General features: G+C 46.4%; 1 protein-coding gene across 5 annotated transcripts in view; it reads right to left on the bottom strand.

Annotated features, from left to right (window-relative positions):
• The window catches only part of Ldlrad3 (low density lipoprotein receptor class A domain containing 3), a 252,219-nt gene that overhangs the window by 216,250 nt on the left and 19,259 nt on the right, over nucleotides 1-16,710 (bottom strand). The window contains exon 1 of one of the 5 annotated variants that reach the window (XM_087205602.1): nucleotides 9,570-13,314. The exons of the other annotated variants lie outside the window; for them this stretch is intronic. Coding sequence (XP_087061728.1) covers nucleotides 9,570-9,576 — 7 coding nt within the window. The 5' untranslated portion in view covers nucleotides 9,577-13,314. Of the gene's footprint in view, nucleotides 1-9,569; nucleotides 13,315-16,710 lie in introns of those variants that run through there. 5 annotated transcript variants of the gene reach the window in all.

Genomic DNA, 16,710 nt, shown 5'->3' with positions numbered 1-16,710 from the left:
AACCATGGTCTTGGACTTCAGCCTCTGAAGTGTTTCTATGTTTAAGCCACCCCAGCTGAGGTACTTTGTCATGGCAGCTCCAGGAAACTGCTCACTGAGGAACTGTCTCATGCTTGTTCCTCACAGCAATTCTACTTCACTGACTTTGAGACTGACCCTGGCCGCCCACAACAGCTGAGGAAACAAAACAGTGATGCAGGGACCAAGGGACTCCAGCTCCTAGGCGCACAAGGCCAAGTGATAGGCTCAACTTCAGTGGATAAACCGCGAGTAGAAAATACAGCTCTGGACATGCAACAGATTGTGCTGCGAACCTCCCCACCCACCCACCCACACACACACTGTGCTCACAGCGCGGGCTGACTTTCCTCCCAAAGAAAGGGGTGGAGGTCACAGTGTCAAGACCATTTAAGGAACATTCGAGAAGTGCACCCTTACAAAATAGGAGGCTCTTGGGCCGGGGATTTAGCTCAGTGGTTCTGCCCCGAGTTTGATCCCCGGTACCAAAAAAAAAAAAAGGAGGTTCTGAAAACAAACTTCACAAGGGCATACACCTGCTGTCAAGGTCTGAGATCTTTAGATCCAGTTATTTCCTGTACTTAATATTAAGGGCCTGGGATTCTTGCTTTCTGTTTCTTTCTTTTCTAACAAACATTCCATCTAATCCTCAAAACCTCTCACTACCTCAGTAGTTACTGCCGCCATTTTGCAGATGAAGAAATTAACACCAGAGCGATTATATGTCATGGTCAAGGTTTCATGGCTGAGAAACAGAGCTTATTTCTGGTCCCAAGATGCTCTGCCCGCACAGTCCTCACTCTCACAGAAAAACCCTCCATCCCTCAGCCTCAGTTTCCCCACTGCCCTTGTGTTTCCTCAAAATATGACCTAATGACCATGAGCATGGCAGGAAAAGAACTAAAAGTGCCAGGTCACACTCTAAGCAGACCATAGCCCCAGAGAGAAAGGCTTCCACATTTGTTTTTTTCTTTGTCGTGTACAACAGACCCTTCTTTATTCTTGGTTTTACTTTCCAAGAATTTAGTTGATGGTGGTTAACAGCAGTCTGAAAATACTAAATGAAAAATTCCCAAAATAAACAATTTGTAAATTTTAAATTGCACCCTGTATTACACCATCTCATTCTGTCCTGCCTGGGGCAGGAATCATCTCTTTGTCTGGCACATCCATGATGTATACTCCTCACCCATGAATCACTCAGTAGCCATCTCTTTTACATGTAGGGTTTCCTGCTATCCGGTGTTTCGGGCATCTACTGGAGATCCTGTAGGAATCTTCCTCGGGTGAGGGGACTACTGTTATGATTCAGATCGAAAATGTCCCCCAAAAGTCTCATGTGTTCAGAAGTGAGGGCTCTTGGAAGGTGACTGGATCATGAGGGTGCTATACCTATCAGTGGATCAATCCACTGATGAGTTCATAGCTGACTGCACTGTTGGGGCGTAGGGCCTGGTTGGAGGTGGGTCACTGGGGGCTGACCTGGAAAAGTGGATGTACTCATGTCCCAGCTCCTCCCTTAGCTCTCTGCTTCCCGACCACCATGAGGCGAACAGCTTTTCTCTACCAGGCCCTTCCACCGTGCTGTTTCTGCCTTGGAGCTGGCCAAGCACAGACTGAACTGACTGAAACCATGAGCCAAAATAAACCTCTTCTCCTTTAAGTTGCAGGTGTAGAGTATTTTGTGCTAATGGTGAGAAAGTGACTAATACATCGACTACATATGAAAGTTCTCCCCATCAATATGAAAACCAAGATCCATATGATAATGCCTTAACTTGGAGGTCAGCAGTGGCCACAGGGTCTACAACAATAGCTTCCAAAATGGTGTCTCTACCCGGCTGGGGGTGCCAAAGACTCTCAGGAGTAGTTCAAAAGCAGCAACCAAAACTGTACATTTGCCTAAATGTTGGACAACTGACATGTCAAATATCTTTGCTCTTGACAGAAACAAAAACTACTTCCTTCCAGTGGAAACTCTCATAGTTATAAGTATCTTTCAGTAATGTCTTAATAATACAAATTATTATTTAATAACTGTCATTTGGTAACAGGCTATTTCAAAACATCTGCTTTGTGGGAAGAATGAAAAAAAGAAGCCCTTAACTGGGTCAGACAGGCAATAAGTCGATAAAGACTTACCAGTCCCTATATTCAAAATCAGAAAACTGGAAAATGCCTTCATGGGGTTCAGTAACAGAACTCAAGTTTATCATTAATAAAATAACATTTCTCATAGTGTCAATCTCCTAGACTGTTTAACAAAGTTCATATTAATTCATTAACCTTCACAGTGGGGGAGCTAAATAAACTACATCCATTTTATATGTAGAAAGAAAATCAGAAATCTCATTTCCAAAAGGAGTATTTCAAAGCAACTAGCCACCAGCCAGTGGCAGAGTTTCCTAACAAGATCCTGCCCGTCCTGATACAGTCAATGGTGTAAAACAAAGCAGAAATGCCGGGAAATCTTGAAACCGGATCAGTAATTCCTTTCTATGGTTTGACTTTTCTATGGGCCATTTATTTCCCTATAAAAAGCCTCAATTTCCCCAGCAATGAAATGGGGTAATATCTGCCACCTGGTAATGAAGATGCAGCTATAAATTACTCTGAATTGCCTAGATAATCAGCATTATGCAAATTAACAATATTAGAGAGCTGCTAAACACTGTTATAAATCTTATAAAAATACTTCAGTGGAAATTGAGGCTCAATTAAGAGGCTCCTTTTAAAAAAAATTCTGTCACCTTGTTATTTTTAAAGATGAGATGCTTCCAGCCAGTTTTGATGCTTCTGTCACAGAGAAAATAGGGCCTTTCTCTAACATTCTGGACAAAGCTCTGAGCTGATAAGCAGTTGGCCAATGACAAAGGAAGAGGACGCAATGCCAGGCTGCCATCAAGACAGGAGGGGCGTTGTCCCTGGTGGGGGACGCAGCTCAGCAACCCGGTCCCTGGGGCAACATCAACCACCATGTTTCCCAGCACAAAGCTAACATGGTCCATGGTATCTTGGAGATTCTCTTTCAAACCAGGTACATAAGAACTAACTTGCCTCGATTTTAACTCTGCTTATCCTACTGCCTTTGCAAGAGGCAAATGAAATCCACCAACTCGGTGCACATGAACTCGAAGCTTGAAGAAGACATAGTTTTGACACTCATCTACAGTTATTCCGATGTACTACGGCCCCAACTCTAACACTGTCCTATGTGGGGACCAAGCTAAGGGCACTCAGGAAGAAGCCCCATCACACAACACACCTCCCAAAGGCCCCAGCACCCTTCCCTCATCAGCATCCTGGGGCTAAAGAGCAACTTCAATTCCCAAGGTCAAAGATGTCATGAGTCACCTGAGTGCCAGAGTAGCCAAGACATTTAAGCAGCGAATAAAAGAACTGCATGCAGTGGGAGTTTCTTTGGCAGTATCTATTTCTCAGAATGTCCTTCTGCCTGGCCTGCCTTGTGAGCAGACTCGCACACAGTACCGGACATCAGGGAGCCCAAGTCCCGCTCAGCTGGAGTACTCAAGGCAGAAACTTACTTCCCAGTGCTCACCACCAGAATCAGCAAGCAGGCCACTTTGTGCGGACCGGGCCTTCTCCTTCCTGCCAACACCCTAGGCAGACACCCCGGAACTGAAGAAGAGCATTCTTCAAAGTATGGGGAGAAAACAACTCGACTATGTGAGAAAATGGCTGAAAACAGGCAGCCTTATTAAAAGCCCTCTTCAAGTGTAAGATTCTAGCACTCAAAAATGATGGAAAAATGTGTAAAACCACAAAGTCTAAAATGAGCCCAAGTTCAAGAGAGCAATCCACCAACAGCTATGCCCCTTGAAAGAGAAGCGTAATTTAACTTAGACCCCACTCCCCCAAACTAAACCACTTAGCCTGTTAAAGAGAAACAACTCTGGATACTGGTGTTTAAAATTAAACGTTTCAGAGAGCTGACTCCCCTGGTCTAAGCTGGTGATCGATTTGTTTTTTAAATGTGTCTTCCTGCTCAGCAATGTGCTCTGGGTAAAGCAATGCCTCTGGCTTAGGTGAGACCACCAAGCTAAGGAAACAGGGAGCCCTGCCAAGGACTGACCTGCACAGGGGTCCCCATCTGGGGCAGAGTGAGGCCACATCTCCCCAGCACAGCAGAGCTGGGGACGCAACGATGTGTAAGAAACAGCCCCATGGCTGGGGATTTAGCTCCATGGCGCTACGCCTGCCTGATAAGCAAGCGCAAGGTCCTAAGTTTGATCCCCGGTATAAAAAGGAAAGAGAGAAAGAGAGAGAGAGGGAAAAAGAAAGAAAGAAAGCAAGCAAGCAAGCAAGCAAGCAAGCCCCACGCTGACCAAGAAGCTCCTGCATCAAAGAGAGTCGGCCCATGCACAAACATTTTGCTCACAGCGGTCCTGGATACTTGTCACATGAATGCCACCAGCGGCGCTGCAGCCACTCTGCCCTGGGTCATGTCTGCAAAGGCCAATGTGCGGTTCACTATTGGAAGTGTGCAAAGCCACACGGGATGTTTGTGTCCCTCCGAAATTCAGATGTTGACATCTAATCCCCAGTGCAATGATCACATTAACCGGGTGGGGAGGTGTCTCTATGAAGTGCTCAGATAACAGAGGCTCTAACGGGATTAGTGCCTTATAAAGAAGAGGCTTGGAGGAGCCCTGTTCACCTCCACCACATGAGGACTCAGCAAGAAGGCCACTGCCACCAAGCTCAGACCACACAGACACTGACTGCTGACACCGTGACCTTGGACTTCCCAACCTCTAGAATAGTGAGCAACACATTTCTAGTTCTTTTGTTTTTGTTTGTTTGTTTGTTTGTTTTGTACTGGGGATCGATCTCCGGTCCTCGCACTTGCGAAGCAAGTGGCAGAACCACTGAGCTAAATCCCCTGCCACATTTCTAGTTTTTTAAATGACGAGGTCCAAGGGATTTGGGTATAACAGCCTGAACAGACTAAAGTAGGAACAGCACTAGGTACCTGCACTCTCCCGGACATCTTTCTTCTCTACTGAAGCACTTGGGAGGATGACCTGTACTGTGTGTAATGTCCCCCTGCACCCTCTGAACCAATTCTCCTAAAGCAAGTCTGCAGAAGTCAACTTCTATATTTGGTTCTCTTCCTTTCATAATTAAGCTCTGAACCCCACCCTCATTGTGTGTTTTCCTCTTCTGATTACTCAGAGGACTCTGATTTTACGTAAGCACCTCAGTCTCCTTTATAACAGAATGAGGCCAGGTAACTAAGTTTTGACAAGTGGGACTAAGTACTGTAGAAGTTCTAGGTAAAAGTTCAGGGAGGATTAAGAAGAAGACATGGTTCCTTCCTATTGCCTTCTTCCAGTTGGAATTCAGATGGCATGGCTGGTACACAAGCAGTCATCTTGGGCTCTGAGGTAGTTAAGTAAATTAAAGACGGACCCTGTGTCCCTAATGGCATGGAGCCAGCATGTCACCCTGAATTACCTACCTCCAGCAGTCTCTGACAACCATGACAGAGACACAAACCACACCTGAATTATGCACTTTTCATGCTTACAAGTGACTGAGTTTGAGCTTGAGTCCAACACACCAGTAAATCCCCAAAAACATGTATACAGTATGTTCTAAGTATGCATATTCCCAAGACTCCAAGAAAAACAAAAAGCCAAAGCAATACAGTTAAACACACACAAAAGATGCATACACACAACGTGTCAGTCCACTTTGCCACATAACACAATTCAACTAAAACAGACTCTCTGAGACATAAAACTTCACTTACTCCAACACCAACTCCGACCCTAGAAGGTACCCTTCCCGACCTCCACTAAAGTGAATTCCTAGAGAGAAGAGACTGCGTGTTATTCAGCTCCGTATCCCCAAGCGCCTAGTGCAATATCTGGAATACAGTGCGTTTGATAATGAATGAAATAAAATTCATCCACTGGCCAAGACAGGGGGAAATGGGTGTCCACAGGATATACCAACATCCCCCTTCTGACTGTCCCCCATTCTCCCCTCCTTCAGAGCCCCATCTCCTAGCCAGCTCCTGTGGGGCAACACTTTCCAGCCTGAATTATGCACTTATGAATTATGCACTTATGCACTTAATTATGAATTCTCACCACCTCAAGTCAAGTCCTTTTTCCTGCCAGGACCCTCTGGCCCTGTGGATCCCAGGAAAACTAGACACAGAACTAATCCCTACAAGCACCCCTACCTTGATGGCAGTGACAAAAGGATCTGAGTGTGTGCACTTTAGACTCTATTGTGATGCTATTCACTAGTGACAAGTGTAAAGAACAACTTGGTAATCACCTCACTCCATCCAGGCGGCCCCACCTCTGGGACCACCCCATTTCCATTTCGGAGTGTGGGCCATCCCCGCAGTTCCAGCACCCTGAACTCCTAAGAGAATGAGATTCCTCCACCAGCACCAGCCGGCAGCTCTCAGCTGATATCAAAAAGGCTCCCTCCCTTCTCCAAGTGCCCAAGGCATGCCCTGGAGGCTGTTTCCAGCCTGGGCTCACAATGCTCTAAGAAACGTCCACCATCAGCGCCAGCAAAGCCCATGGCCATGCTCTTTCTTGACTGTACTCAGTGCCGCTCTTCCCAAACTCCCCTGGGGCTCCCTTCTCTCCCTCCCTGGACAGCCCACCCCCACCCTCACATCAGGACTCACCCCATTGTCCTCCCTCTCCAGCCTGCCACCCCCAGAGCCAAACATCACACTGCTGTTTGCTTTTCAACTTTCTTTAACCAATCATTTTTTAATTAGCATTTAAATTCTCTGCTCTCAGCAGGCTAATCAGCCCATAATGGCCTTTGGGAAAGGGAATGGGGACATTTTTTCCCCCACAAACCATGGGTAACAAAATTGACTTAAGGAATGTGGGGAAAACAAAAGTGGAGAGAATACAGCTGCCAGAATCTCCATTCTTTTTCCAGATGCCTGCTCTACGTGCTCCTGTTCTTCAGGGAGAGGGCCGGTATTATTCCAACAGCCCCTCAGATATCCCACAGCTTTCCTGTTATGCACTGGACCGGGATAACACCTGCAAGTGGCAGCAACACACCTGATTTCACTTACACATGCTGGTGCATCCAGAAAGCCCTATTTATCAATATAAGCATAATCCCCAATAAAACACAGAATTTCGGAGCCCAAAGCATGAAAGCAAGACTGCAAGCTTCCCCTAGGCCAGTGATGGCAAACCTTTTAGAATTTTCAATAACAAACAGCCAGCTGCGGCACGCAAGCCACAGGTTCGCCAGCACTGCCTCATGCCCAAGCCGTTCCCAGGTCAACTCAGTCTGGAGACATGCAGTGTGGGCACAGAGACCGCAGACAGCCTTTGTGTCCACTTCGGTCAAGGAGATGTTGAAGGGTCACAGTGCAATGAAGTCCCAAAGTTGGATCCCAAGCTAAGGTGTCAGGAAGATGAGCACAGAGCTACGGCAGTTAATTCCCATCTTTCAGCAGGCTTTCCTCACTCCTACAGAGCTGGTGGGTGACAGAAACAGGTCCAAATGTAGAGACAAGGTATGATTAAGGCTGGGTGGCAGGCAGGCTCTTATGGCCCTGCCCTGGTCTGCACCTCCTAGAGTCGGCCCCTTGTGTAATGTTCCTTCCTTGAAAGTGGACAGAACCAGTGACCTCCTTCTGCACGTGACCAGATGTACATACTGTACCTCCCACCGTGCTGGAATCTTTCTCCTCCTCGCTGACTTGATGAAACCAGAGGCCACACTGGGGGCCCATATGACAAGGAACTCTGCGTGGCCTCCTGGACAGTCTGGGAGAAAATGAGGCCCTTAATCCGGCAGCCTGCAAGGAAATGAATTCTGCCAACACCAATAGGCGAGTGGACATGAATCTTTCCCAGTCAAGTGTCAATGACACTGTAGCTCAGCTGACACCTTGATCATGGGTGACAGGGCACCCAGCTAAGCAGCTCCACAACTCGTGACTCACGGAAACTATGAGATGACTGACGGATGCTGTTTTAAAAACTAAGTCTGTGACAACATTGTTATCCAGCAGTAGAAAATGAATACGTGGCAAGGAATGAGCAAGAATGGGCTGTTCCATAAAGAATCAGAAAAACTGGGTGGTCACCTCAGAAACAAATTGGCTCCTTTCCCTCATAACAAAATCATTTCCACTTGGATGAAAGGTTTAAATATGAAAACTAAATCAAAAAGATTAAGCATACTTCCTAATACATAATTGCGGAGTGAGAAATTCTTCCAAAGCATGATGCGAAAATCCAGAAGCCATTAAATAAAGAACTAAGAAATCTGACTAAGGAGGGAAGATGTTATCTGCACAGCACATCACAAAGGGCTGATTTCCTTAATATGTAAGTAGTTCCTACAAATCAATAAGAAAAAGATCAATCACTCAATAGGGAAAAAAGAAAAGGATATGAACAGTTGGTAGACTACACTGGTTCTTAAACTTCTGAAAAGGTGTTGATTCATTATAAGAAACACAATAAACACTTAGAAGAAATAAAATGTGTGATAATACACTGAGTGGGAAAGCAGTAGGGAAAGATGTTATCCGGCTGGTGGGGAATGAGTTGCAACAGCTCCTCTAGAGGATACCTGGGCAAGAACTAGAAAATTACAAATGCATTTGACTCCTCAACTCAGCAAATCTATACACCTGGATGCTCAGAATGACATGTGTGTAAGGTCACCCAGCATAACACTGTCACAGCAAAGAGGTGAACTGACCTGGAACCATTTACGGTACATCCACGAAACAGAATACCAGAAAAACCACTAAAATAGAATGAGGAATCCCTTTCTGTTCCCACAGAGAGATCTTTGAAATCCAGTTATTAAATAATAACAAAAATAACCAAAACCACACCAAACTGAGATGCCTTGTGGAGGAGGCAGGGAGGCTGGGGTCAGAGTGAAAGGGGGTTTTCCATTATGAGCCTTTGTGTACATTTCAAATATTGAACCATCTGGTTGTCTTTCTTTTTCAGAACAATACAAATTCAAATTCATAAATACAAGTTACTTACAGAACAGCATGCACACTATGCTAAGAATTCTGGAAAGAAGTTAAATTCAGCCTCTCTACACCCACGTACACACAGGCTCATACAGAAACAGCTCCCTCTAGATTCACACACACCTATCTGCAGGCTGGTTTCCTCCGGGCTGGAGAAGGGTAAGTGGTAAACTGGGCACGGAAACTGCAGGGGTGAGAAGGAAAGATTTCTCCCCTGTATTCTCTTTCAAATTTTGTACCATTACACCCATTACCAATTTCAAAAACAACCATCAAAAGAAAGTTTGGCTGCTCTGTCCCCCTCTGTCCCCTGTGAACTGCACCCGCCCCCAACCAGCCCTAGCTGAAGGTTCCCAGCCCACTGTGTAGCCCCTGGCTGGTGTCCTCAAGCTACCTGGAAACACTGCCTGTGCTCTCTTAGCACAGTGCTCTAGCCATTCTCCTTCTTACAGCTGGAGCTGTGCCTTGCTCAACAAAGTCACCTGGCCCCCTTTTGCAGCACCCTCTCACTGGTGCCTTGGCTCACCTGTCATCTGGAGCCTGACACTTTCCAGATCTTCATCCCTGCCAGGTCTCTTGCCTGAGCCCTAGATATAAAATCCAGCTGCATCCAGGACATCTCACCAACAACTCCGACTCCGCCTCCACCAGGCCCACAGCTCCTCCACTGTCCGTGACACCCAGTGAATGGAGCCAGCAGCCTTCAGACAGAACCCGGGGGACTTCCTGGATCCTTCCCTCACCCTGACAATCTAATAGAAGGCCTGTCAGCTCCACCCTGTATCATTCTGTAACCTGCCCCTGTCTCCCGATCACGGTAGCACCCGGGCCACCTTCGCCTCTGCCCTGCCAGTCTCCCAGCTCTGAAACCCCACAATACCACTCCCCATCCACTGCTCCCTCTGCTGCCAGATCCATCTTTTAAGTGTCTGTGGCACTTCCCCAGGGCTGCCGTTACAAAACACCAGACGTTTATTTTCTCACAGTCTGGAGATGGGAAGTACAAGATCACGATGTTGGCAGAGTTGGCTTCTCCGGAGGACTCTCTCCATGACCTGCAGGTGGCCGCTTTCTTGCTGTGACCTTTTCTTTGTGAGAGAGCACCTCAATGTCTCCATGTGCCTAAATCTCCTCTTCCAAGGGCACCAGTCACAATGGATTCAGGCCCAATCCATGACCTGGTTTTACCATAATTAACTCTTTAAAGGCTCTATTTCCAAACACAATCACATTCTGAGGTATTTTTAGGTGTCAGGGCTTCAACATATGAATTTGAGGGGATACAGTTCAGCCCACAGCAATGTCCAACAGCTCACCTCACTCCTCTCAATAAAGTCTACCACCAGTGTCCCTTGGAATAATGCCCTTTCCAAACAGGACCCCTGACTCCTTCCGTCTCTCCCAACTAGGAGTCAGTGAAATGGTGAGGGGAAAGCTCAGAGCATCTGGGTCACACACAGGGTCAGAGAGGTAGAAGAAATGGCTCCTTTTTGTTATCATCTCTTTTCCAAATACACACAGACTTGAGGTGGGCTGTCTAACCAGTCTGAAGAACGCTCCCTGGGTTTTGATTACCCACAACCTCCCTGAAGGGGAGGAGATGGCATCAAATCTTCACCCCATACTTAGACCTGCTAGAGAAAAAGCACCAGGTCTTTATCCTCTCAGCAAAAGCAAATGGTTCCCTGGGATACTTCAGGATACTTCTGAGCGAATGCTGGATGTGAAGCCAAGCTACACTGCAACTGGGGGCCTCCGGGTGAGAGCACATTGCCCATGTAGGGGTGTCCCAGATAACAGGCATCAGAAGCTCTCTACTTTGCCTGCTCAGAAGTGAAAATGAGTGCATGTAATTGGCAGCACCATCGAGAAACTCCTGATCCATCTGTCTCCACTAGGACCTGAGCGACCTGAAGCAAGATGCTTAACACTCCCCAGCTTTCGTTTGCTCATCTGGAAAATGGGGTTAATGTCCTTCTAGGTAATTCTTGCTGTATTATTTCTGAGGGCTGCCATATATAACAATTCACTGCCAGCCCAGTGGCTTAGGACAATAGACATCTATTATTCCACAGTCCTGGGAGGCTAAAAGTTCAAATCAACGTGTTGGTGGGGCTTCCTCTAAACACTGGGAAGAATCCTTCCTTTCTTCCCTAGCTTCTGGTAGTTGCTGGCAACCCTTGGCTTCTAGGTACTTTGCACCAATTTCCACCTGTGTCTTCACACAGCTATGTTCCCTCTGTGTGTCCGTGTGTTCCTTCTCACCAAAAAGCTGCCGTCACTGGAATTAGGTCCACCTTTTATCCAACACGACCATCTTAACTAATTTTATCTGCAGAGGCCCTATTCTCAAATAAGGTCACACTCACAGGTAGTATGGACAAGGGCTCGGACATAACATTTTGGGGGGACACAATTCAAACTAGTACCCGGTACTAGGAAGTCTATAAGAGGGTCAAAGAGATCACTACCACAAAGCACACAGGACACTGCCCAGGGCACACAGTGCTCCATTAGCTACTTACCACACACAGACTAGTTTTCTCTTACGCAGCAGCTTCTTGCTCAGATCAGGCCTAGCCTCTTTGTTCCTCATGAAAACAAAAACCTCAAGCAAGAAAGCAAAAGCTACCAAGCCAACATGCACATGGCTGATGTGTTGTTAAGACTTTTTAAAACAAACAAACCAGGCCTCGGTACCAGGTCAATTCTGTAAATATTTTATCAGCAGGGTCTCTGTAAATCCTTGGCACACGCATGTGGGCCCCACATGCCTCCTCCCTGGAGGAGTTGGTTGTGACAAAAAGGAGCCCCATGGCCCTGAACACAGAAGCAGGTTTACCCGAGGTGTGCACCTCTGCTTCCACCATCGGGCTGCCTGCCAGAGCAAAACCTTCCAGAAACAAAGATGTGGAAGCAGCATGAGCACCAGGGAGACAGAAAGCCGGGGCTGAGGCTAATCCTGAGCAGCCTCCATACTGGGGCTCTCGGGGGAGGCCAGGGAGATGCCCAGCCAAGGAAGTGATTAATAAATCATGGGCAGAGCCTTTTCCCGTTCCCCCCACACTGGAAACCCAAACTCCCATCATATGATCAATGCTGCTGCCCACAACTCAAGGACGACTTTGACTGAGCTCATTAAGTCATAAGCTTCTACAGACAGGTTTTTCTCCACGGGTAATGCTTGAAAATTAGGAAGTTAAGTGGCCTGGGAGAACTGGGACCCATTAACCAACTAGTCCGTCAGAGTTTCCACTAAAAGAGAGAAATGGCCGACAATCTGTAAACTGTCCTTGGGCAGATGTTCAAAGACTCCATTATGAGTCTTCAGAGAAGCCCCCTGGGGTTCACGGCAATGTGAGCAGAAGAACATCGTGGTTGGGGTCGGGAAGAAACAGCACTAGGGAGGTGGTGGCCAGCGCTGGCAGCCTGGCCACATCTCAGCACTGGAAATGCCTCCAATCCCTGGTTTCCTGAGGGGAACAAACCAAGAGAGCTCCCAGGTTTCACCCTTCCTTCGAGGTGCTCCACAGTGGAGACCTGGGTGTAAGATCCTCGGCTGACCGGGGAGTTGGGGTGCACTCCGAGTACACTGGGGGAAGGATGGTTCATAAAACAGTGATCTGCACACCAGGGGTCCCCAGCCTTTTGGGCACCAGGAGGCGCTTCCAGCTTCGTGGAAGACAACCACTCTGGGGAGGGGTGGTAGATGCAAAGAAGCGCGTAACCTAGACTGTAAACACAGACAAAGCTTCAATCACTCTTCAGTCACTCAACCCCCACTGTGCAGCCCAGTGCCCAGCAGGTCACAGACCTGTACCAGTCAGTATCCTGGGGCTTGGGGACTCCTGCTGTACATCACAGAATCCAATCAATCAGCCAGTTACCATATGCTGAGTGGCAGGGTTAGCTCACTGAAATACTGTACTGATGATGTCACAAGGCAACCAAGTATTCAAGCACCAAAGGGAATACATGCCAAAGTGCCTGGCGTGTCACTGCTGTTAGCTAAATCAATCAGGGAATCGTTGAAAAGGTTCAAAAACAGCACACCCGTGCCATCCGTGGATCAGGAATCCACGCAGAGACGAGAACCTCAACTCTGCAATCTGGTTGTGAGATCAGGTGCCCTGGACTCCCCAAGCTCTCGCTTCCAAGTCTGTGAGATGGACTCAACTGTGTCTCCACCCCCAAGACTCTGGGTGAGGATTCAGTGGTGTCTCCCTCTTAACTCTCACCTGGGAGGTGGTAATTAAATGCTCCATCCACCCCAGCATGTGTCACCCATCCTAAATCACAAAGGACCCCCTCCCCCCACCCCCCGCACAGTTAGGCTCCTGGCGCTACAAAATCGCTCCTCCAATCCTAGCTACCCACATCCCTGAACACATCCTCCCACCCTTCTCCTCCCTCGCAGTCAGCCCGGGATGGAACAGTCTCTGCCTTGTAGCCCAAATGTGCGGTACAAGAACACAGTGGGCCGTGAGGGTGCTTTTGCTGGTCAGCAACAAGAGTAGAAAGGGAAGGAACAATTCTTTTTAAAAAGAACTTGCTCTGTTCAAAGGTCCATCCTTTATTCTGCGTATAAGCAACTGTTACCTTTCTGTATTAAGAAGCGTTTTCTTTTACAAAATGATGACGATATAATAGTAGGTAATTTCATTCATTGTCTCATACATGATCAAATAAAATAAGTAACCCAATGTGAGCCCAATGTTTTGGCTTCTTTGATTTTCATTGCACCAAAGTCGACGACTTCCAAGTGTTCCAGACTATAGGAGTCAGCTTCACTTAGCTGCCTTCTCTTCCTCCCCAGCTCAATTCCTCAACCAGGGTTTTTTAAAAATGCAGCTTCTCCTTGCACTAGGCAAATAAAACTGCTCCCAAAGGTCACCAGCCTGCATCTGACAGCGCCAGTCAGGCCCTTGTCACACATCCTCCCCACGGGCAGGGCTGGCCACTGTTAAGCCAAAGCTGGCAGCCTGGCCCTTGCCCAAGTCCTGGCAAGTTGCTGAGTTGTGGTGAACCTTGGTCCCCCTCTGGGTCACGCTGTGATCACTGTGGTCCCTTCCTCTTAGGAATTGTGAAAGGATTCGACAAATCCAATGTGTAACGCGCTTCCCCGGGGCCTGGAACAAATTAAGTGCCTAACAACTGGGAACACACTGCTAGGAGCAGTACTCACAGCAGCATGCATCCTCTTTCTAGTTTTATCTTGCACTGCTCTGTGAGACTCCCACAAAACTAATGTACAGGGTTCCCCAAATGCACTGCACACATTCTTACCCCCGGGGTTCTGCCCGCCATCCTGCAATTCCATCTCACTCAGCACTACTTTACAACACCCTACTCAGAGACCTACACACACATTTTGCCTCTCTTGACAAGCACCTGATGACTTAAGGCCAGGGGAAAACCCTGGATACCCAGCCACACCTCCCACATGACCTTACAATTAAGGGAGCAGTAAGTGATCATTGTAGAAAACCAGTGATACAATCCCAGACAAAAACGCCATTTTAAAATAGATGGTAAACAGATACACTATGAAGACCTCTGTGTCTCATGTTGAATTTCTTCCTAGGTCTAAGGACTAGTAATGTTTACGTGAGGGGATACACACACACACACACACACCACACACACACACACACACACGCCCAAAATCGCAAGCAATGTAAATGAAGGGTAATTAAAAATCAAATCGGACGGGCCATCATCCTTGGGGCCTGACACACACAGTGTCTCACACAGTTCTGATTCCTTGACAAATATACCATTTTACTATGTTCTCTCCTGACCTCTGCATTATTTTGGTTGAGACTTTACATTACGTCTATTTCTCCCCTCAGACCACCATTTCCAAGTGGCATCATTATTTATTTTACAAAGCCCATCTTTTACCCCATTTCTTCCCCACCCAAGCTGGATTCTTAATCCACTAAATATCCTTTTTATGGCTTCCTGTATATGCAAACAACTCAAGTCCTAAGAGATACCGTTTTAATCTCTTTCAATTCTGCTCTCATCCTCCAACTCACAGTACATGAAATTTAAACCAAAAGGGGAACCTTCAGTGTGTCTTCCCCTAAATGTACTTAGAGAAAGAGCATTTCTCTTTCCAAACCTCCAAGGCTCTGTGGTCCATGGTAAGAACTCGTTCATGGGGAGATGCCCGGAGGAGCTCAAAATGCTTCCCGAGCCTCTCAGAAGCAGCTGCTCAGCCCCTGAGTCTGAGTGGAACCAGCATGTGGAAAATTATCAGCAGCTTCTCAGTCCTCTCCACAGCCCCACGGGGTGGCTGTGCCCGCCTCGACACAAAATTTAGGCTAGAAAAAGGGACTTTCTGTAGAGACAAAAATAGACTGAGATGAACTGTTTGAATAAGCAGCAAAACCATGACAGATCCAGGAATTCTCAGGCCTCTGCTTCCAGAATCTCACTTCGCATCAGCCCTACACATCTAACTCAGACAATAGCAAATGCAAACTCCAAAGCTGTGGGGATTTTAGAAAGGAGGGAAAAGTTACTTGAATATACAGTAAAAGCTTGTGAATATAATTTGTTCCAGAAACATGCTTGTAATCCAAAACACTTGTATATCAAAGCGAATTCCCCATAAGAAATAATGCAAACTCAGATGATTTGTTCCATAACCCCAAAATATTCATACAAAAATGACGACCATACTGTAATATAATACAAAATAATAAAGAAAATGCAAAATATAAAGAAAAATAAATAAATTTGCCCACACTTACCTTTGAAATCCTTCCTGGTTAGTGTGAAGGATATGAGTCAGGAGGGTTTGGTGTGAGATGATTTTCACTATCCCTAACAGAATCACAGCTGTCTACTGGCTCAATGGCATCTTTTTCTTTTCATGCAACTTTAACAAGGAACTTACCTATGAGACTTGGTTTTGCTTCCTTTTGAGGACATTTTGCGGAAATAAGACACTGCACTGTCGTTAAACAGATATATCGCTCATACCGCCACAGCCTCATTCAGGTCCTGGTTTTCTACAAAATTTTGCACTGTTTTCCACATTTTATGCATCTCTCTAATCTCATTTAAAGTGAGGGCTTCCTGTGCCTTTTTCTCCTCCTCCTCTGAAGACAAAATCTCCTCCATAATCTCTTGCTGTTGGGGGATGATTACCCACAATCCCTCAGCAAGAGAGCAAGCCAGTGAGAGTGAGAGCGAACCACTGGCTCAGTTGTGATCATGTGACATACGGCGTCGCATACTACTCGTACAGCAAGACATCGCTCATTTATCAAGTTAAAATTTATTAGAAATGTTTGCTTGTCTTGCAGAACACTCGCAAAACAAATTACTTGCAATCCGAGGTTTTTCTGTATTTCAAAAAGACTTAGACAGTGGAGAGAGGAACATTTCAGGGAAGGGAGAGATAAGAATATATTTTTTAAAGTCAATGTGAAAATGAAGAGTCACAAAAACCTAATTTCAAGTTCATGACTGGTGATTAGAAACTTCAGGACCAAAGTTTTCAGGTCTATCAATTGTCCTCACCTTTGTTTTAAGACCACAAATGAGATCACACTAGTCTCAGGTTAAAAATATTCTCATTACTCTTAGAACAAAATTCAAAACTTTAACATGTCTGTTTATACCACTGAGCCACTGAGTAGAAACTCAAGCAA

The sequence above is a fragment of the Heterocephalus glaber genome, unplaced genomic scaffold, assembly GCF_053883595.1.
Source record: "Heterocephalus glaber isolate CG9 unplaced genomic scaffold, H.glaber_assembly_v1.0 deba00000594, whole genome shotgun sequence".
In the NCBI taxonomy this organism is placed as follows: domain Eukaryota; kingdom Metazoa; phylum Chordata; class Mammalia; order Rodentia; family Bathyergidae; genus Heterocephalus; species Heterocephalus glaber.
This window is presented reverse-complemented; position numbering and strand designations above follow the sequence as displayed.